This window comes from Perissodus microlepis, chromosome 5 (assembly GCF_051167445.1).
Source record: "Perissodus microlepis isolate ML-2025 ecotype Zambia chromosome 5, ASM5116744v1, whole genome shotgun sequence".
Classification (NCBI taxonomy): Eukaryota; Metazoa; Chordata; class Actinopteri; order Cichliformes; family Cichlidae; genus Perissodus; species Perissodus microlepis.
This window is the reverse complement of record NC_140465.1, coordinates 31621500-31644872: the sequence shown is the minus strand read 5'-3', so window position 1 is coordinate 31644872 and position 23373 is coordinate 31621500. Positions and strand designations below refer to the sequence as shown.

At 38.3% G+C, this 23373-nt stretch overlaps 1 protein-coding gene and 1 long non-coding RNA gene across 2 annotated transcripts in view; one reads left to right on the top strand and one right to left on the bottom strand.

Moving 5' to 3' along the window:
• Positions 1–14195: 14195 nt before the first annotated feature.
• Positions 14196–23373, top strand: part of asic1b (acid-sensing (proton-gated) ion channel 1b) — a 188781-nt gene continuing 179603 nt past the window's right edge. The window contains exons 1-2 of the mRNA XM_084929396.1: positions 14196–15530; positions 22460–22655. Of these exons, the coding sequence (XP_084785522.1) occupies positions 15169–15530; positions 22460–22655 (558 nt within the window). The 5' untranslated portion in view covers positions 14196–15168. The remainder of the gene's footprint in view (positions 15531–22459; positions 22656–23373) is intronic.
• LOC146387638 (uncharacterized) overlaps positions 16772–23373 on the bottom strand; it is a 58881-nt gene continuing 52279 nt past the window's right edge. Inside the window, exon 3 of the long non-coding RNA XR_014800305.1 lies at positions 16772–17148. This is a non-coding gene — a long non-coding RNA (uncharacterized LOC146387638). The remainder of the gene's footprint in view (positions 17149–23373) is intronic.

Here is a 23373-nt window from a genome sequence, read left to right as displayed (position 1 = left end):
CTAGAGTGTCAGTTAGCTTGAATAAGTGTGCTGTGATAAGAGTAACTTTCGTTCGCTTCCAGACTAACATGTCACTACACAAATTGTCAAATTCTTTTGTGTCATTACCATTTTCTTTTGTTCTGTTTTTTGCTTTTAACAATACAAAGGAAGAGATATTTATTTGAATACCTGCTTAATTCGTAAGTTTAGTTGCTTACAAAGAAACAAACAGTCTCTAATTTGTATAATAGTTTTGTTTTAAATAGAGAGACGGAATACCAATGAAAAAAAATCCAGGGAAAAAGCCACATTACAAAGGTTATAAATTGATTGATCCCATATAATTCTGGCTCCCACAGATTGGCTGTGTGCCCATGTGTGCCCACAGATTATAATAAGTCAATTACAGATACTCTTGATCTCAACTTGTAATGCATACAAAGCGCGCTTGTCCATAGAATTCTTCCACTCTAACATCTCCACCATTATGGGTAAAAGCTGTCAAAGGACATCAGGGACCTGTAGACCTATAGACCTGCACAAGGCTGGAATTTGGTGTAAGACCACTAGCAAGAAGCTTGGTGAGAAGGTGACAACTGTTGCAATTATTTGGAAATAGATGAAAATGACCATCAGTCTAGAGCACCGTGCAAAGCTTGCCTCAGGGGGTGTGGATAAAGGTACTTGGGACCACAGTTACCAACAATACTATTGGTAATGCACTACACCATAATAGATCGAAATGTTGCAGTGCCTGTAAGGTCTCCCTGATCAAGAAGCCAAATATACAGGCCCATATTATGTTTTCCAGGTAGGAGCCAATTCATTGGGTAAAATATTGGATGAGCATCTCCTTCCCTCCCTAGGACAGTAAGGATGGATCATGAATGGATCTTCCGGCATGACAATGACCCAAACCATAAAATCAAGGCAACAAAGGAATGGCTATAGAAGAAGCACATTAGGGTAACTGAATGCCTAGCAAGACTCCAGATCTCAATCTGATAGAAAATCTGTAGACCCAGCTGAAACTTCAAGACACCAAGAGACAGCCAAGAAACCTAAAGAATTTAGAGAGCTGTTGGTAACACATTTTATCATAATGGATTGAAAGAGGAGTGGACCAGAATCCCTCCAGAGATTAGTGCAAACCTGTTGTCCAACTACAAGAAACCTCTTACAGCTGTGCCTGCCAACACGTGTTTCCACACCAAGTACTCGTCTTTTGCTGGAGGCTCAAATACCTTTTTCACTTAATGACATGCAAATCAGTTTACGTTTATGTAATGTTTTGCTTTTTGTTTTGTTTTTCTTATCGATTGTTCAGTCGAACAGTAGTTTCTGTCCATGACAATGAAACTACTGTACAAGAGAGACTGTTTGTCTCTTTGTAAGTGAGCAGACTTATAAATTTAGCAGAGAATCAAATAATTATTTCCCCCACTGTGATAAACCATCAGTGGTAACACAAATCAGATATGTTACAACAGGGAATAAAAGTGCTGAAATTGGGTTGTTTGATGTCTGAGGATGATGCTAGTTGAACAACACAGCTCTGACATTAAGCAAACCTCAGATTTCCAAATCTATTGTGTATTCTGTCAATCACTTTTTACCACTGACAATTAAGTACAGAGAGACAGAATGCAATCTCGAGGCTTCATTGGTCTGTGCAATATTACTTTCATGCATGACTACTGTCTACATTATGAGAGGAGGCTGGAGAGGAGAAAATTAACTTGGACCTTAGCAATTTCGTCAAAGGAAATGAAGTTTAGATGGCGAGTGCATTAATGATAGCACTGTGTTCGAGTTACAGAATGTACAAAATCCAAGGCAAAAAAACTTTGAATTGTAATATGACATAAAGCTTCCTGGTACCATAAAGAAGAAAATAACAAGATAGGATTTGACAGAGAGGATATTTTATGTAATGCTACAAACCCATGCCCTAGCCCATGGTAAATAGTGCATATTCACTAATACAGCGCATACATGAGTTGGCTTTCCTTGACTGGCACACTCACACACTGTGCTTGATTTTACTGAAAACAGACACTGATCCATTCATAGAAGTAGCTCCTATTTCAGCCTTTCATTTGCCCTGTAGGGATAACATTATGGGTTAAAATTAATTGAGGCCAATGTGGCCATCCAACTGCTTGGTGACTCATTAAAAGAACTCTTCACATATCTATATAAACAGTATTCACTGTGTGTCTCTCAGAACCGAGTTTAACAAAACAGCAGGTTATAATTTAAATACAGAACCTGAAAAGTCTGCCATTAAATGTTTAATCATCAATTGGAACTTATTAAGAATATTCTAAACACCACTAGAAGTATGCTTTGTGGTCAGCAATAAAAAGCAATTGCTGGCAATTTAATTTTCAATTATTGCTTCAATAAAACACATTCTTTTTATGTCATATCATAGGCTAGCTGCCAATTTTTTAAACCCATATCTTGTGCATGCAGTGATACTTTTCTTTTCTTCAGTTCCACTGCAGCAGAATACTGCACAGAGGACCACCAATGAAATAGGAGACATAGCCAGAGAGGTGTGTGGGGTGTTGGATGAGGCCTGGATGTGAATATTTAATTAGCTGTTAATGAAAAGAAGTCATTAGGCTTAATTCCTCCTTAAGGCTAATTTAAACGTTCTTTTGCACTTCTCATGAGAGCAGAAGTCAGTGTGCAAGGCAACAGGGAGGAGTTCCTATGCTGTCCCATAATGAGGCTTCAGCTGTGGACAATAGCCAATCACTCAAAATTGTGTAGCAGTAATGAGCGCACAAGTCTTCACCAAATACACAATTAGCAGCAATTGTGAGCAGCTTGATTTGCCCATGAGAAATATAAAAAAGAACCATTTGCTTACCTTTGAAAATATGTAAAATGTAAATGTAGCCACGTTGTTCCAGATGCCGGTGCAGAAAGAAGATGTGTCTGGGAGCTAAAGTACTTGTAACAGCTCATTAACTGGAACATTTCACTGGTTTTGCCTGGTTCCATACAAGTGCAAAATAAGTCTAAAGGTCTTACATTACCATCTTTCCAAATATCTTATGACACTCATGGTAGCTCAAGCCTGAGGCTGTGAATCCACAAAGTTTGTGGATAATAATTCTAAAACTTTTCTTCCAGGGGCAGAGAATCAATCTTGCAGCAGAGAGAGTTGATGCTGTATTAGACTGGAGACACAGATGAATAACCCATGTTCAGATGCAATCAACTACACTAAGAGGGGCAGAAATAGAAAGTGGCACAATGACACTACCTACTCATCCACAAATTACCTTCCAATATGTCTTTTAACTGAGCCAACAAGACACTGCTATCAGCGTGGCTTGAAAGGTTAAGCCTTTAAGTAATGCCTCTAAATAGATATCACCGAATAAGTGCATGTCAAACTTGAAAATCAAATTAGAATGACTGTTTTCCATCTTTATGCCAATTCCTTATCACACTGTACTTCTGTTGGTTTAACTATGGCTTTCATTCATAAAGACACGCTGCAAGATATTCCCTTGAGACCCTGAGTTGTCAGTTGCTGGCATATAAATAGATTCATGATGAGATGCAATGTTTCTGGTGAGAATGTCTCAATTGTGATTTGCTGTTCAAAACCATAGCTGGAGTATAAAAGGAGGTTACAGGCCATGTGGAGAAGCATAACCTTCGTAGAGTTGGTATGGCATATCTTGAAGGAGAAAGTATCTTTGTGAACTGCGTCACTCGACACACCTGGGGATTTTGAGGCTTTCTAGAGATGAATTATCCTGTTGTCAATAAAAGTGTCCTTGACTGATAATGATCATTGCCCATTGGCCCACATTTGTCTGGGCTGAAACCTGCAGATATTCATTATTAGATCTAATGACCATCTGTCTGTTAAGTCCTTGTCTGTCACAGTCTGGTGATGTCATTCTCTGGACCAGCGCCATGAGAAGACAACAGTTGCTTGGAAGCCATTTTGGTGTGGATGGGAAACTGACTCAAATCATCAGGGTCAAGAGCCTCTTGCTCCCTCTGTGTCCTGTTTGCCCAATGATAACTAAAGAGACTTGTCAATGGGACTCCAGAGTGTATTCATATTCAATGCCAGCTCCCTCTGAGTTGGTTGGCGCAACACATAGCCTTGGCCAAAGTAAAAGCCAATCTACATGGAGTGAGCTGAAAGGAGAGGAGGACACAAGAGAGAGGAGAGAAGAGACTGGGTAATCTTCCCCTGTGTGTAAGCTACTCTCGCCACTAGTGTAATCTAAATGAAATATTAAAAGAGACTCAGCCTCACAAAGTGTTACGGAAACAAACCTCTTGTTTCCCATGTGCTAACATGAACTACTTCGATGTGGAAGTGCTCTACAATAGTCTGCATGCAGTATAGCTGTAGAAATATGTAATTGGGGCTAAAACCACTTGCATTATTGCACAGTTAAATGTAGTGAAAAGAAAGTTATGCTCTACAGTGTACTGCTCTTATGGGTTTTCACGCATACGCTATTTAAATTGGCCGTTCACGCAGCTACTGTGCTTTTGCTTGTAATTTTACTTAGCACTGCAAATGCAGTATGATTACTATTAAGCAGATTGACAAATCTAAACATGAAGTGATATTTTAAACTACTGGTCTTTAATTTAAATAAATTCTTAGCAGAAAACACAGGTTCTGAATGACTACTCAATGATCTTGTACTATCATGGAAATGCATAAAGACAGCATGCTGCTTTGGGGATATTTTAACAAATAAAACTGTTAATTACAGGAAAAATAACTGGGCTTAGTGGCCATTTTTCAGACTTCATGGGGTAAAATGACATGTGAAATAGGAAAACCAGTCTTACAACACAACTTCTGCTGGTAACAGCAGTTGACATGTTGAGAAAACTGAGGGGGAAAGATACTATGACAAGAAGGTGGAGATATGTAAAATATGAGAAAAGGATGGCAAAGAATGGTTAAGGTTAATTCATATTTTGCATGCCACATTTTTAACTTGTTAGTGTGAGCAAGACTGGCTTTCTTATGACTTAATGACATAAACCTATAGGCTACAGTTCCAGACACTAACACAAATCCCTATCCTAGGACATACATATCATCTTCATTTTACAAACATAAACAGGTAGAAATTGAGGCTATAAGTCTGACTGCTCATCACAGCTTTTGTTACCTGTTGAAAATCAGGGTCTGGCTGCTAGGCTGGCGTCAGCAAATAATCAACTTTAATATCCCTCTGGGTTTTTGGCAAGCTTTATGCTAGCATGCTGTCTGTATAGATGCTTGCAAAGAGCCAAAGTTCTGTTTAATGCGGCTGTTTCTGTCCCGGATGCAGTTTCCACTTCATCATCACTTTGTGCAATAAAACTAAAAGAAATGTCCATACCACAACTCCTCAAAATGTATCAAAGTACCGCTCCACCATTTCCATCCTCCCACACATAAATTGAAACCAGCTGATTGCAGGAAGAAAAAAAAACATGTTTGTTTGATGATTTTTTCCTTTCTATCCATTTGGGGCCCAAAACATTTGCAACACAAGTGACGATTGACGACATAACTGTAACTGTAATGAAATTATTACATTACACTAATATGTTACATTATGAAATGTAGAAATGTAGTCTGTTACTTTGTAACACATTGCACCCAACACTGGTGATGGCCAAAATAACACTCACTCATGATTGGGTTCCTGTCATAAGTTAAAGTTATCTCACTTATTTGTAGATGTACCATGACTATCAATCCATCCTTTTTTCATCTAAGAACTGACTAATCAGGGTACTGACGTCAACCTTTTTAAATCGGCATGAAAAATATAAATAAATAAAACTTTGAACAACAAAAAAGGAATGTTTTATGAGACATAAAGAGGAGCTGATAGCAAGCACAAGTAGCTTGCTGTCATTAAGACATTTTGCTCCCTCCTGTTATCAGCACAGTAGTGATTTTCTGCTAAATGAAAAGAAACAAAACACCTTTTCCCCAAAGCTCATGTTCGAACTGATTTGTTTTTTTACTATTTATATTCCAGGGCAATTGCATTTATTTTTTCAAAGATTTTCATTGACAAACGCATTTCATGTCTATCGTGCACTCGTGTGCATGAAATAGGTATAACGTGCGCACGAAATGCTAATTTGTGGGCACGAAACACTTGACCGATAACCGCGATCCTTCCCAGGCCCTTGCAGTTAGTTGACAATAAAATCTATCCCGGCGTCCAGGTCGTACTTGCGTCTGTAAAGCAACTGGGCTCTCAATATCCTGTTTAAATGTCTCTCCGTAATAATGGTTCCTTGCATTGCCAGGCTATTCAAAATGCATTTGTAGCTCATTCCCAGCCTAAAATAAAACTCAATCATACTGTCTCTGTACATGGTGTATAGGTTTAGCCTACTCTTATGGTTCTACGCAACTGTCCAGGAATTGTATCAATATGATGTGCACACGTCATCTATTTTGTTGCCACAAATGCGTAATTCGTTGCCACGTTATACCCAATTCGTGCCCACAAATTAGCATTTCGTGCGCATGTTATACGTTATACTATTTCGAGGCCACGAAGTAGTATTTTGTGGCCACAATTTATTCATTTTTTGGACCATGTCACCAGAGGGGCTCCGTACATTCCAGCACATAAAATAAAATATTTTTTTGTGTTTACACTCAGTCTTTCAAATAGATGCAAGTAAAACACAGCCTTTTCACCTGTATAGCAGGAGTGTATTAGGCGGAGGTTTGCCCTGGTGCAGGTGTGCCGCAGCGGTCAGTTGAAGAATCCGCGAGCTTCTCTGTGAATTTCCCATTACGTGGTAGCGCACTCGGTGCTTGCTTGGAAGTTTAGGGGGGTTTTTTCGCTGTAAAAAGAAGTTTTCTTCTCACGCACAACGGACACTAATGTTTTTGTCACTTTTTATGCAATCAAACTCAAAGTAAGGTCAGTACTTCCACGCTTTACACGCTGCACGCTCATACTCTCTCCCCACTCGATATATTATCCATTGTTGATCTGCACACAGCTGTTGTCACCAACGTCGCACTCGCATGTCGTCACAGTCACTGTTATGAGACATTCACGCAAAAAAAAATCACGGTTTTAGTAACGCAGTAACGCAGCATTCCTACGGGAAAGTAACGGTAATCTAATTACCGTTTTTGCAATAGTAATCCCTTACTTTACTCGTTACCTGAAAAAAGTAATCGGATTACGCGTTACTGCCCATCTCTGATCCCAAGTATATTTAACAACAAAGGTCTGCAATACTATTAATAGTATACCAATAACAGGATCACTGATACATAACTGACGCATATTTTTTTAAGTTGTGATGGACCGAGTTGAAAAAAGCAGGAGTCGTCACAGGGATTATTAGAAAAATAGGGTTTCCATTTATTTAACCCAAAAAAATTATATTTAAAAAAGTAATAAATGTTGAGCTCATAAAAGAGGTCAAACTCATCTCAACTCAGGCAAAGACTGCAAACTTAACAAACCAAATGACTGCCCAAATAAACATAACTGACCTAAACATGAAATGACACACAAGGGTATATATAATGGCTGATCAGACCATGGTGACACACAAGGGGTAACTAAACAAAACACAATTGTAAACAACAAACAATGCACTATAGTCTGGTTTGTTAATAAACTAAACACCAAAGAAGAAAATCAAAAACCACTTAACCCTAAACTCAATATTTAACTAAGTACAAATACTTTGTTTTTAAATGAAAGAAAACACACATTCTCCCCTTCAGCAAGAAGTAGTGGTGCAGTCCAATTATCCCACTTCGCATTTAGTGGTTTCAAACCCTGGCTGCCATCTTTTGTCCAGCAACTCCCAGGGATAATGGCAGGTAAGAAATAAAAGACAAAGGTTAGTCAAAAATCAAAGTAATGAAGTGGTATGAATACATAAGTAAACTAAATGTGTGCGCTTACAAATAGAACAAATGTATCCAAACCAATCAATAAAGTTATTGGAAACTAAAGTGTGTCATTGTGTTCAAACAAAGGAATGAAAATACAAGAGTTACCAACTTTAGAGTGGCCATGGGTTTGGCCATCATGAAGTCTAGAACTGTATTTAAAAACTGCACAATCAGTCTGTGTATGAAGGAAAATGTAATTTTATATTTGAATGTCTGTGGCAGGGATCCATTCATGTTTTAAACCTTGTCTATTCTGCTTTTATGCATACAAACAATGCACTTTAGAAATGATAAAAAGTCAGACATAATGCATAATCTTCAAGGATGACAAAATATACAAGTGTACAAAGACACTGGCATAAAGATAGCTGTTCTAGTGATTATTCATGAGAAGCCGTTGTAAAAGACTTATACATCTGCCTATAAACCTTACGTTTCTTTTCATTTTCCAAGCTTCCAAGATTTCTCTTATAAAATATATGTCCACTTTCACAGAGCCGCTGATGAAAATATATTCATAAGCAGTTATTGATATCTTGAAAGTCTAAGCAGAACTGAACCAGAAAAGGCCCACTGAAAAATTACTTAGACAGGAAGGGCTATCTATCCAGGTTTGTAGAGAATTTTGCCATTTTCTTCAGAGCAATGTAAATGGATAGGAGTATCCTCTCACTGAGCTTCTTTAGCATTACCCAATAGAAAACCATAATAAAAACTAAATTTAGGCAAGTATACATCCCATCACCTGCTATCAAAATACACCTCGGGAATTTAATATCTGCGGTAATATCAAACCCATGTATGTCACTTTGGCACAGTGTCTACCCAGAATACGTATCACCTCACTGGAACAGAGCAGGGATCATCTTTCCAGCAATGATGATCAATATAAGGCGCAGGGTTTATAGATGACTGCCACATTGTCACAGTCAATACTATGGCAAATGGCAATCATGGACGCATTATGAACAATTTCATGGGTGAGCTCCCCTTTCTTCTTAGCAATACAGTTTCTATGACAGATTTGGTGCTGGCACTCTGGCGACACATCTGCTTTATTAGCTGTGTTTGGCTCACTTGCTCAATCGGACGTATTTGGATGTTCCACCCAATAAGCTAAACAGAATTGGTGAAGCAGTTGAGAAAATATATCAGTTAGGTGATTTCTATGAGCTTATGCACAACTGCATGTGTGTGAGCATGCCTATGCTGTGTAAGCATGCATCAGTCATCTGTACGTGTAGCTCAATATGCTGAGACTCTGTATATGTGTGCATTTTTTTTCTTTTTGTGCCTATATGTACTTGAGTGTTTGTTTACTTACTTTTAGCAACCTCTCCTCCGTCTGGTTGGTAGCTGTCGGGTCAGATAAAGAAGGGCATAGCCATAACTCTGTTTGATGAGTAAAATACACTCTTTTTATTTTGGTTTCTGCCCCTTGGAGAATATATATGCCACAACACTGACTCAATGTTTACTGTTTTGAATTTGCAGCCAGAGAGAACTGACACTGTGTTGATGAGCTGCTAGATACATCGGAAAAAAATGCTTACAACCTGGAAATTTCAAAGTGAATACGCTCAAAAGCCATGTTTCAGAGGCTTCCACTACCAGCACTGAATACAAATTAATGGGAAAAAAAATGAAAGAAAGAAAGAAAACGCATACAGATTTTTAAGTTGAATACACCAAAACATCAGGAAAATGGCTTCAGAAACCCTGAACTCAAAGACAGCACAGAGGCACTAATCATGGGAGCACAAGAACAAGCTCTGACCACAAGATCCATAGAGGCTGGTGTCTATTACACCAGCAAGACTCCAGGTGCAGGCTGTGTAAAGATGCCCCTGAGACATTGCAGCACATAACGGCAATACCCTCTAGGGTGGTGGAGAATGGCCAAGCTAAGATCCCATGGGACTTCCAGATACAGAGGGACAAAATGGTGGTGGCTAACCAGCCGGACAGAGTTGTGGTAGACAAACAGAAGAAGATGGCCGTAGTGATAAATGTAGCGATACTGAATGGCAGCAACATCAGGAAGAAGGAACACAAGAAACTTGACAAGTACCAAGGACTCAGAGAAGAGTTTGAGAAGATGTGGAGGGTGAAGGTAACAGTGGTCCCAGTGATAATCGAAGCACTAGGTGCAGCGACTCCCAAGCTAGTTGAGTGGCTCCAGCAGATCCCAGGAACAACATCCGAGATCTCTGTCCAGAAGAGCGCAGTGCTAGGAAAAGCTACGATACTGCGCAGGACCCTAAAGCTCCCAGGCCTCTGGTAGAGGACCCAAGCTTGAAGGATAGACCACCCGCAGGGGCGAGAGGGAATTCATACATATATATATATATATATATATATATACACACATATATGTATTGGGGTGCAACGATACTCATATCGATATTGAACCGTTCGATACAGTGCTTTCGGTTCGGTACGCATATGTATCGAACAATACAACATTTTTTATTTATTTTATCAACTTTTCTTCTGACGATGCTGTCTGTGTTGAGCGCTCAGTGGATCTGCGTTCGACTACTCCGCCTAGGCTGCACTGTCGAGCGCAGATCCACTGAGCGCAGAGCAAGCTAGCAAGACAGAAGCTAAGCTCGTTGCAACATGGCAACTACCTCAACGCTACCCGAAATTGAACCTCCCCTACCCTCGTTCAGATCTGGCGTTTGGAACTAGTGCGTTAGCGCAGTTAGCTTGTTAACGTGTTGACGCCGTCCAGCCCCACGCACGGGGCGAGCCGCGGTAACTTGATAACAGAGATTTGTCGTGTTATGGCGTTAATGTCATTTTAACGAGATTAACGCTGACAGCACTAGTGGGAACACAACGAATATGACTGCACATTTACGCCGACATCATCCTAGTGCAAAAACAAGTGGAAGCAGACAAAAACAACAAGCACGCATGCTACAAACTTTACCCGAGTCATTTAGACAGCCGTTAGCACATGATTCTCCTTATGGGCACCTGATATGTTTAATATGCTGCTGAGAATATAGCCCAGAAGAAGCGTATAGTATAGCTTTTATTTTGGAAAGAGCCATTTCTCTGTAATAAACTCTCTTTTCCAAAGACGAGTGATTTCTCGATCAGATAGATTTATTTTTTTTATTTTGTTGTTTCAGCAACATTAAATTTAAAAACTGTACTTTTGAGTTAAAATATATATTTATATTTTTAATAAATGACAAATGAAAAAGGCATGAACATTTTTTTTGTATCAAAAAAATATCGAACCGTGTCACCAAAGTATCGAACCGAACCGTGAATTTTGTGTATCGTTGCACCCCTAATATATATATGTGTGTGTGTGTATATGTATATATGTATATATATATGTGTATATGTGTATATATATGTGTGTGTATATGTGTATATGTATATATATATGTGTATATATATGTGTGTGTATATGTGTATGTGTGTGTATATGTGTATATGTATATATATATGTGTATGTGTGTGTATATGTGTATATGTATATATATATGTGTATATGTATATATGTATGTGTATATGTATATATGTATGTATATATGTATATATATATGTGTGTGTGTATATGTATATATGTATGTATATATGTATATATATATGTGTGTGTATATATGTATATATGTATATATATATATATGTGTGTGTGTATATATGTGTATATGTATATATATATATATGTGTGTGTGTATATATGTGTATATGTATATATATATATATGTGTGTGTGTATATATGTGTATATGTATATATATATATATATATATATATGTATATATATGTGTGTGTATATATGTATATATATGTGTGTGTATATATGTATATATATGTGTGTGTATATATGTATATATATATGTGTGTGTATATATGTATATATACGTGTGTGTGTATATGTGTATATATATATATATATATATATACGTGTGTGTGTATATACATATGTATATATACGTATGTGTGTATATACATATGTATATATACGTGTGTATATGTATATGTGTATATATGTGTGTATATGTATATACATATATATGTGTGTATATGTATATACATGTGTGTGTATACGTGTGTATGTGTATATACGTATATGTATATGTATATATATGTATATATATATATAATTTTTTTTAATCTAATCCCAGTTCTTTCTTACCATTAAGCATTGAATGTAAAAGGACTTGTCTGAATAAAGGACATCAATAAACAAGACAACAAAATTCCATTATGGTAAACAGAGATTTCCACTATGGGTAAAAGCAAACACATCTTTGGGAACTCTGTCCTCTATACTTAAAAAAACCCCACATTTATGGAAAACTGCAGTGTTACTGTGAGAAGTACCACTTTTTAGGAATCCTTTACAAATCAAAAAGGTTTACATGCTACAAAGGAAGATGAAAACATAATTGGGAATTTTATTTTATGTTTATAATTAAAGGTAACTCTATGACTATGCTAAAAATACATTCCAACTAAAGTATAGTATTATAAAGACGTATGCAAGACGTATACAAAGGATGAAAGTGCCCATTATAAAGCTTGGCATATGAGTTTCGACATCCCTTGTAGTGAGCAGCTCATTAATCACATGGTCACATGGTAAGGTGTCCCCTGTAATATCCTCCTATTTAACCGTAATGGGTGCCATATATTTACAAAATAGCACCAGTCATTTTCTATTTAATATGACTTGCAGCTACTGATTGAGCCCTTATTCTCATTAAGAACATTTTTACTGAGGTCACAGATTAAGGCAGCTGAGGTTCATTTTCCCAGTGATGTCTATACAACTGAATATCTTTAAACAGCCAGAGAAATTGCCCACTGCCCACTCTCACTACCACTGGCCATTACTGCACCAAGTACGCAGGTTTAGGGCAATTTTTCATTGCCTTACTTTCTCAGACTTGGAAGTTATATAATCACACCAGCCACTGCATTAGGTATGTCTTGTTTGTAGTGTGTTGAATCCATTTTTCCTTCAGAACAGTTCTTCTTGTCACAAATTCAAAAAGGTATTCCTCAGAGATTTTAGTCTGTACTGCCTTGATAGCATCACACAGTTGTTGCAAATTTGTCAACTACACATCTAGTCACATGTTTAAGAAAGTTTAAAATGATTTGAGATTTAGCACATGGTACAGTATCCTGCTGGAAGATGGGTACACTGTGGTCATAAAGGGATGGACCTGGCAAACAACAATACTAGGGTAAACTGTTGTGTTCAAAGGATGTTCAATGGACACTAAGAGATCCAAAGTGCGCCACAAAAATATCCCCCAACTCATCACACAACCCAGTTTCACTGCTAAACATGTAATAGGCATGCGGGTCCACCGTGTCCATTTCACATGCAGACATTGCATTACCAGCAGGGGGATATAATATATTTAAAGTCAAGAAGTCGGTAGTGAGCAAAAAACATATGAAGTACAGTCCAGGGTCCTCAGCTGCCGGAAATGATTAAGCAAGGCGGCTAAAATGTATATGTATATATAAATGTGTTAATAATGTCTGTGTAAACGCTTTCCCATAATTATTTTTATTTTGGCTTTAAATAAAATTTCTCCCTCTGCTGTTACTGCAGCTAACTGCAACTTCTGCATGTGTGTCTGTTTTGCCGTGATACCAGGTTGCACTGTAACACCATCACCAGCCTGAACAGTTTTTCCAATCCTGTATTTTCCAGCCTTGTTGAGAACGTGCAACTACCCAACAACCACGTCACATTTTAAGTGACTAAATCACCTTTCTTTATTTTCTAATGCTCACTTTGAGGTCTTGAGCACATTGGTTAATTAGATATTTGTAAACTAGCAGTTGAAAAGCTTTACCTAACAAAATGGGCGTGGGTGTATGTCCATCTTATATATACAGTCTACACTTTAAAAGTTGACCTAATCCTGTATTATAGTAACAAAGAGTAAAACAGTAAGTAAATTAGAATAATTCACACAACAAGTCTGGTGCAAAGGTAATGATTTTCTGCTAAGGTCATTTATCTTTTAAAGTGTTTGTTTAGGCCTTTAGGATAACTAAAAAGAGCAAAAGTAAACAGTGGGATTCTCTTTCCTTTAGTAGGCTAGCTCATTGTTTTCTTGGTAGTTTAGCTAAAGCAGGCTCAGTAATTTTACCTAAAAATGTAACTAAACTTTAACTAAACTACCAATTTTAAGTTGAGGGTAAAGCTGTATGTTCTGTAGGCTACAGTAGCTTTGGGTAAAGTATGGGTTAGGCACTGCTGGAGTGCCGCCGACGCTGGACTCCGTCACCCGGTGTAAAACACATGCCATCCTATCCTTGCTCTCTCCTGTTTGGGGCGAATTTAATTGATCTGGGAAACCGCTACTGGTCTATGGTAATTTTTTCACTGAATTCCTAGAACCTTCTTACTCACGGATATATCATTTCAGGAAAAGAAAAAAAATCAGTCATTATCATTGCATTGTTGTGGACGCAGTTCGGAGGAGGGAATGGATGCAAGCGAGCAAGCAGAGGCGCACCGAGGCAGCTATCAGACAGAGCCAGCTCCTCTGTGATGCAGCTGTTTATCCCGTGGAAAACCCAGGACACCCGACGACCGCTCTTAAAACGTTAACAGGCGAGAAATCAGCGGCTGATTGTTATTCCACGCGTGTTGGGATTTGCTCGGGAAGAAGAGACGCGAAAGCCATGTAGCCGGTCTGTTCTCTGAACCGCTTTTATTTTCTAATTCCTTGTCTTCTTCGTAGTGGTTTATTTTCTACCTTTTCAACCGTGATCTGTTCCCGCAGAGCTGCACACTATTTCTGCTGTTTGTGCTAAGCTTGGAAGCCAGATATCAACTCGATAATTTTACAGAAGTGTGCAGGAGAGAACAGCGCTGGCATCTTTCCATGCGCGCTTTCATCGTCATTATTATTATTATCATTATTATTATTATGGAACTGTGACCCCAAACGAAGCAGCATAGAACGCATGCTTCTCCCACATTCACTTTTTACAGGTGTTTTCAGTTAGGAACTTTGTATTTTGAGGATTGTAAAATGCTCTAAATGTCGAGCAATTTTGCCGGCTGTCAGTGACGCAACATCTCACACAGACTGCATGAGAAATACATGCGTAGAAGGGCGTGAACTTGCGGCCACTAACCTCCTCCTCATTAATAAAGCATCTGCTTATCTACAAAGCCACTTTGCTCTTTTTGCGACCTCACACCTATCATTCATCTAAACTCATCTCGGGGACATAATGGATCTTAAAGCGGACTCAGAGGACATGGACTACAGGCGGCCGGCTCCCATTGAAGTTTTCGCCGCCAGATCCACACTGCATGGAATCTCGCACATGTTCACTTACAAGCGGATGTATATCAAGCGCACCCTGTGGATTTTGTTTTTCTTGGCCTCCGTGGGTGTGCTGGTGATGGTGTGTGTGGATCGGGTGCAGTTCTACTTCGAGTACCCCCATGTCACCAAGTTGGATGAAGTGGCGGCTTCGCTGATAATATTCCCTTCGGTAACCTTCTGCAACCTCAACTCCTTCCGTTTCAGCCGGGTGACACGGAACGACCTGTACCACGCTGGGGAGTTCCTTGCCTTGCTCAACGGCAGGTGTGTACGTCCAGAAGCCATTTACAATACCTGCCTGTGTGTAGGCTGGCTTACTGGTTATTTTATATAAGCACTAAAACCACACCTCACCTGCACCCCAAGTGTTATGTAGCCTAGTGTATGACAAATGCAGTGGCTGCAGGGGTGCACATCTGTGTGGATTTATCACATGATGATTCAGGATCTGATTGTGCCCCCCGCATTTAGCTATAACACTAAGTTTTTGTTGTTGTCACATTCTAGTGCAGTTATCATGAAACTTAAAATATCTGTGAGCACTTAAAAATCGTGTGACCCCACCACTAAATATCTGCATGTCTTCTATAGACAGTCTGTGTTTGGAAGCAGATTTTATGCTTTGCAGCCGAGCAACAGCAATGTTTGAGGTGGCATTTAACTTTAGGTGTAGTCTGCGTTGTTTTAGCTGAGGTCTTATGTCACATGGAAGAGCGGGGCAGAGTTTTACCACCTGTCTTTGACTGTTGCTATTAGGCTACTGGAGGAAATCCGGACTTCACTGACAAAGCATGCAAAACCTTCCAGAGCTCTGAGAGCTAAAGATTGTACCTAGTATGACGCACGTAAGTAAGAAAGTGAGGTTAAAGGCTAAGGATGAAAATGTAGTGACATTACAGATCTACTGTCTACTGAAATCCATATTGCACACATGCTACCATAGCTGTGAAAAGCAATGGAACAACAACCATTAACATCCACCTGTTAAAATATGCTGATAGTGAGAATGAGCACACCTTAACATAGATGCTGAGAATCCTCCAAGTAACAGATAATAGATAAGCTGTTTCTAAGTGTTTAATAAACACAAATATAAACATGCAAATATAAATATTGGATAAGTAGAGGAGAAGATTTTTAAACCCCGCTGACAAAGTGTTGAGAGACGTGCATGATTCACAACTGCCATCCCCTCCCTTTACACTTGTTGCTTTCTGCTGTGCTTTGATCATTTAGTCTTTCGGCAACCATGACAAGCACACTGTTTCATGTTGAAACTTTTAACTCTGAATTTCTTCAATTCTTCTTTTTGATGTTATCCAGATTATACTGATCCCATTTTTCCAATACAGATAATAATCCTGCACTTTGCATTTGCAGCTAGAGCAGGAAGAAAAATGTCCCACACAAATACACATGCACACATGGACACACAGATGCATAGACATTGCTTACTGCACTTACGCAAACATAAAAGATGTAATACACACAAACATGTCTCAATATCATCTTGAATTCATTTTTAATTTTATTTTTAGCTTATTGATTCACAAAGTGTTGCAGCCCGAGGCAAAGCGTACAACTGTGCATGCTGTACATGCTGGAATGACATAAATCAAATTCTCTGTTTTCATACTGGATATCATTTTTCTGTGACCCCCATATATACATCCATATTTGGGTTATAACTTTACAGGATGCCAATAGATTCACTGTCTTGCGGATGTATTTTGCATGCTTTGTATGGTATAGATTCCGAGATTTGTTTCCGGGTTGTTTGTAGTGTCAGCTGGAATAGTAGACCATTAGGATATCAGTGCAGGTTTCCATCTCTCTGATTTGTTATTGCAGGTGTAGCCAGATTTTCTTTAAAAAGGTGCACCTAAAAAAAAAAAAAAAAAAAAGATATAGGAAGCAGAACATTAAAGCAACCTTACTTGCTCCAAGTGACTTTGGGATGAGTTGACTTTTGATGGAGGGAGGGGACTACAAGGAGAGGCAATTAACTTGTGTCTCGTAAGCTGTGTGATGAACAAGTCTTTATCCCCGTGTAATTAGTGCTGTTTGTTAAGCTACAGAGTTGTGCCACTGATTAACACTGTCATCTCCCTCTCCCTTTTCCTTGCCCTCTCAGTTAGCTTGGCCTGGGTTCAGGGTTGGGGTAGGAACGGCATTCATTTTACATTTTTTTTTTTTTTTTTAAATGATGACAGGGGACAGTTTTTAAAATGATTTTTAAATCAGGTTTCAAAGCGGTTAGAGTGCTAAAGAATGTGGAGGAAAACAAATAAATTAGGAACATCTTGGACGCACAGATTTTACACTAAACATTGATTGAACAGAAGATTTTTCAGTGGTAAGCCTTCTGATACCACCAGACAGGTGGTAGGTTTGGACAGAAAATGACAGAATACAAACAAAATGCTGTGTTTGTGGGTCGGTGTCTATCACTGTCTCAGGAAGAAGGAGTAGGCAATATCTACCCTTGCAGTGATGCCAGGCTTTCTTAGACACTGAAGTTTGAAGCTGAGCTGCTAGAAGTTTCACCTTAACTTACTCGACTTCAGCAGTTTCCAAGCAGCCACCCACCAAAAAAAATTAAAAAAAATAAATCACTTTCGTATTGTATTTTCTCAGGTTGAAGTTACAGTTAGCCGTGCAGAACATTAGAAGTAAATTGCTCAGTTTTATTTTTATTATGTTGCAAAGGCAATTAAATGATAATTAACAAAAGAAAGGTCATTTCAAAGAGGTGTTGGTTATGTGGTTTGTGCTGCCAAGAAGTGTTAGATCAGCTCACGAAAACCAGAGAAGCACGTCTTCTGCTTACACAGAGCCCGAGCTTAAACATGTTTCCTGAGCTTGCAAACATGCTCTCAATTCCCACGAGCTACATGTGAAATGTAATGCTCCATAACTTTGACTGCCTTATCTGTCTCAGCAAGATCATGGCCGTATTACAGATTTAAGTGGTGTAAAAAAAGTGCACGGATGGGGACACTGGGAGGCCAGGTCATCGACCGGAAAAAGCTGATTTTTCAAATCTGGGTTCATTTGCATTTATAGTGTACTGTGGCTGTTTACTGCAGAGAATATTACAACTGTGGAGACACAGAAATTTTTTGCATGTTTTTACCATATTTTCATCTTTGGCTTGTTTGTGTATTGCTCATCAATACAATAGAGATTTGTTTGGGTTTTCTGTGCCTCGTGGCATCCTTTGTTTGCATTTCTGTGACCTTGGCCAAATTGGAAGAATAACTGAATCGCAGGTGCACCATCATGAAGATATGATTATCCAAACTCAGCCACCAGGAAACATGGCACATATTCATTTTCAAGGGCACTGCACAAACAATCCAATCCATGTTAGTGTATGAGTTCAATTAGCGCTAATTGGATAATTACCTGAGATTATGTCAAGATGTGTTCATTGTTGTGTCACACAGCCCGAGGTATTAACATCAAAACAAATGTAGTGCTTTTGTTTTTGTTTGTGTGCGTGTGTGTGTGTGAGAAAGAGAGAGAGTACCGCCTTGTGACCACAGTCTTACTGTGAAAGTCCACTCTTAAAATCAGTGGCTGCTTATATTTGCTCTCTCTTCTCATGAGGTGGCAAAGTGTTGCAGATGGTCCTTCATTCGTTTTAGTCCCCACAAGAAAATTAAAGTGCTTGTGGCCCATAATCCAATTTAGTCTCCCCCTCCCATACGTAGAGAGTTTGCAGTGATTGCTTTAGGGAGCAGTGGCAGGGCAATATTAAAAATCTACCCATATTATTGTGATTGTATGCGCTTCAACTAAAGCCTCCTGACTCGGGGATGTGAACGCAGCGTCTTAAGTGCTCTCCTGGCAGCTTTGCGTTTCTTATAAAACAGTGGCTCAGGATACAATTCAATTAAGTCCAGAATGTACCACAACAGGCTAGCTTCTTATTAGAATAGAGTGTGACAGTGTTGTGATGTAGTTCCCATGTGGGCAAGAGTACTGGAGTTGTGATTGTCAGATTGTCAGTGCTTTTAGGGACCAACATTACTAAAAACATGACAATTTGTAAATGGCTCCAATGACAGATATTTATGATATTAGTACCCCTCTGTCCTCTAATTTTAAACTCACGTCTGAAACAAGTAATACATGGACAGTAGTAAGTATACCTCCATTTTAAATACTGAAAATATTAAAACCACATTCACAGAGAAAGGTTTGTATCCTTACTAGATGACACTTAATTTCTTGGAGTAACCACCACAGTTTGTCCAATTCTTTTAGCAAGTTTCTCATCTTGACTTTATTAAAGCAGGTTCTCATTGTTCTCTACCTACCTCCTTCTCTTACTTTTGCTCTATTATTCTTTTTTAATGACAACTTTGATGCCGTACAGGAAACGGCATTCAAAGCCTTGATTACTGTAGCCAGAGTATTGTGTTAACATTTGGGAAAAGTGTGGTTTTCCTGGTTTCCTCCTCCTCCACTATTGTTTCTGGGGGGTTTCAGTCGTGAAATTTTCCTGCTCTTTTTTGCTTGAGCAGTCATGCTTCTTTTCTCTTAGGACTGCTTTGCTTTTTAACATTTAGGTAAACATGTTTCCTTATTTTGAAAACTTGCGGTGTGGCAGTATGCTCCAGGATGCACCTTGGAGTTCATTATATTCCTTCCAAAGAACACATCAAACATTTTGAATCCAAGAAGGGCTCCTTCTTAAAAAGAAACAGTATAAAAATGTATCACTTTCTTTCAGTACTTTACAAACTGCAGTAACCTGTGAACTGTGAAGAATCAGGAGCCAGATGAGCTACTACGTCACTAATCCTCTGGTTTTCAATTTTATCCTTTTATTGTTTGAATAACTTATTTCTGGAAAAAAAATTTTATACATTAGCTTCACTCTGAAATGATATGAACATGTTTTTCTCTAACACCCCTTATTACTTATAATCGTTTAACTGTACGCAACACTCTTTTGGCCTGTAGTAAATTAATGAAAAGTGAACTATACTAGAAAATAAGTACCACATAGATCCACTATCTTTAATTTATAATCTGTTTCAAAGATAGTGCTTAACTGTCTTGTTTTTTGGCTGTTGTGTCATACCAGTTACTGCTTTTTATTCAAATTGTGGAAAAAACTCTGATTTAAAAGATAAATAGCAACCAGCAGCTGCTATTCTCATTGAAAATTTAAACTGTAGCGATAAAAAAGAAGAAGTTATAATCAGCTAGAGTTAATCCTGGTTGATTTGTTAATGTTAAAAAAGATCTCTGATGTTGAATTTTAAAGCTGTATCACTTGGCATTCATTTTAAATCTTGAGCAGAATAATAGTCCCGATATTGTCTGTCAAAGCGCTGTGAACTCCATTCAACACGAAGCATGACCGTCTGTGTTCGGTGTTATGAGCAGGGGAACAACCCTCATTTTAAATTACAGCGCATACCACCTCATGTTGCGAAAATCTTTTTCATTTAGTCTGTACCAGGAAAAAGCACTGTAGCAACAGTGAAACATATTACATTTGGTTTGGGCATAAATCAAAAATACATCTCCAGCTGAATATTAACGCAGTGCTCCCAAAGAAGTAATGTAACATTTCATTTTTTTATTCATAGATCAGCTTATGTTATTCGCATCATCAAGCGACAAAATCTTGTTCATTATCATAGACAAAGCTTGACCTTGTGGAATTTTTAAAAAAATCCATTAAGCTTTACCACCAATTATGGTTTGAAATAGTGCCCATGCTCATGACAAACAACTCTGTCGTCAGTGTCCACAAAGTCATTCACAGATTTACTGTCAGGCACAGGAAGAGAAGGGTATGTCTTTGTCTTTCTCCGTCTCTGGTTTTCACTTCTTCAGCTTGGGGATAAACTTATTCATGTTTGCTAGTGCAAAACGAGTTGTCCAAAATTCTTACAATAAAACAATATATGAACCTGGTCATGATATTACTGCTTCTGCTCAACATTACATATGAATTCAGGACTCTACCTTAGTATTTTGCAGTAATTCAATTTTGAAAAAACAGAAGCTGTCCTCTTCACTCTCTGTGTCCTACAACAATGATCTCACAAGTGTCTGTCAGTAGTGCTTAATTTTAGCACTCTATAATTTGGATGCTTGTACCACTGATGGCCCATTGCTCAACAGGGGTCATCAATGGGCCACTTTTTCGCTGCGCGGGGCCATACTGTTTAATTGAGGTTACGTTGTATCAGTGAATGACTGTGAGCAGGCACTAGAGGTTGATGGTAGCTGTCAAATTAAGGCATAGCATAAATGATTTCCACAGTGTTTTTCTTCTGTTTCATTTCTGTGTGCATTGATGCACGCAAATTACTGCTTCTTTGTCATGTTTTTTCTTATTTGTTTGCAGGAGAAATGAGAGGTGGAACATGGTAAAATTGATCCATTTTTCACTTTGAAAAAAATTGCAGCAGATGAAGATTTATTTATTTACACTAAATAGTAGGTGTGGAGGATCATCAGCCTGAAAGCAGCATTCTGAACATTGTTTTGTACACGATCGCTCTGCCACCACATTTAACCCTAATTATTTAACAGACTGATTAAAGTAATTGTCTGAAATGAAATATTCCCATCCTGTAAATAATGAGCTGCTTTCTTGCACTCCATGGAGACTGGTATGCCACAGTTAAGCTGTCAGTTTCATAAAACTAAGATGATATTGTGAGAGGTTTCTAGCTGCTCTTCTGATGATGCTGACATGTATGTACACCTTTTTTTTAAGGTGAACGGTGAATATCCACTTGTTGCTGCATCTGTGTTATTAATGTTTCTTCTGCCAGAAAAACTTGTGTACCTGCAAAATTCTTAAAATCCATCTTTTTAGATGTGACAGAGGTACAACTAAGGTTGTGTCTTGCTTCTTTAACAACCTTAACTGCATTTAATACTTTGAGTGAGAAAATAAGGAATAACAGGATGTTTAATATTACAATCTGACAAAGTGGATTTGGTAAGCTCAAGGTAAGCAGTTTGAAAAAATAATTCTTATGTTTTATACAGAAAAAGAATAACCTAAAATGTTACTTTTTTTCTGTATAATGAGGCAAAATCCTTTTTGTGATATTGAATTTGCAAAACCTAAGTACATTAGACTTGTGTGTTAGTTGTGCACATGTGTGTATTTTGTGATCAATGTTGACTAAGTGTAGAATCTTTCTGTCCAGGTATGAGATTCGGGACCCACACCTGGTGGAGGAAAATGTCCTGCAAATCCTAAAGGAGAGAGCGGACTTTGACAGCTATAAACCTCGGCCTTTCAACATGCGTGAATTTTATGACCGGACAGGCCACGACATTAAGGACATGCTGCTTTCCTGCTCATATAGAGGGGAGGAATGTGCTGCTGACGACTTCAAAGTGGTGAGTTGCGCACGTAAACAGTTAAATGTCTTCTAAAGAATCAGCTGAGACCTATGGGTCATCTAATCATGCTAGTGATACAAAATGGGCCTTTATATAGTTTACTGTGCCGTGAACTTTAGCTGAGCACTGTTCACTGAAGTCTGCTTTTGGGAATTGACTTTGCAAAATATATTAAAAGGAGAGATTTACAAAGACAGCGCTTTATCATAATTTCAATCGATGGCGCTCCATCCTTCCAGATTCTTCCATCTCCCTTCAGAAATGGACAGTAAACCATTATATAGTTTACTGAGCCCTGGGTCATTGCCACAACACGTTCTATGTAAGTATGAAGTTAGAACAAATTGACGCTGTGAAATATTTTCTGTGTCTTTATCCTATTTACTGAATGCTTTCAGATACAGTTATTACCTGAAAGCTTTGTGACCTTAGTATTTGTGATAAAGTATACGAACTGATCTTGTAAAGCTGCAATACAACTGTGTAACCGCGGGTGACCGTAGTTAATGTACTTTTTTTTGTTGCTTCAGCCGAGTAAGAGCCAGAATAACTGATTATATAATAACTGATTCTCACACTACAACAGTCAATCTCACTAAATTCTGGTAATACAATAAAAGTTTTGCCAGCACTATGAAGTTTAAGGCTATGACACTGTCTCTTTCACTTGCTGAAGAATGCTAAAATGTAGAAAGAAGACATTTGTATCTTTTGT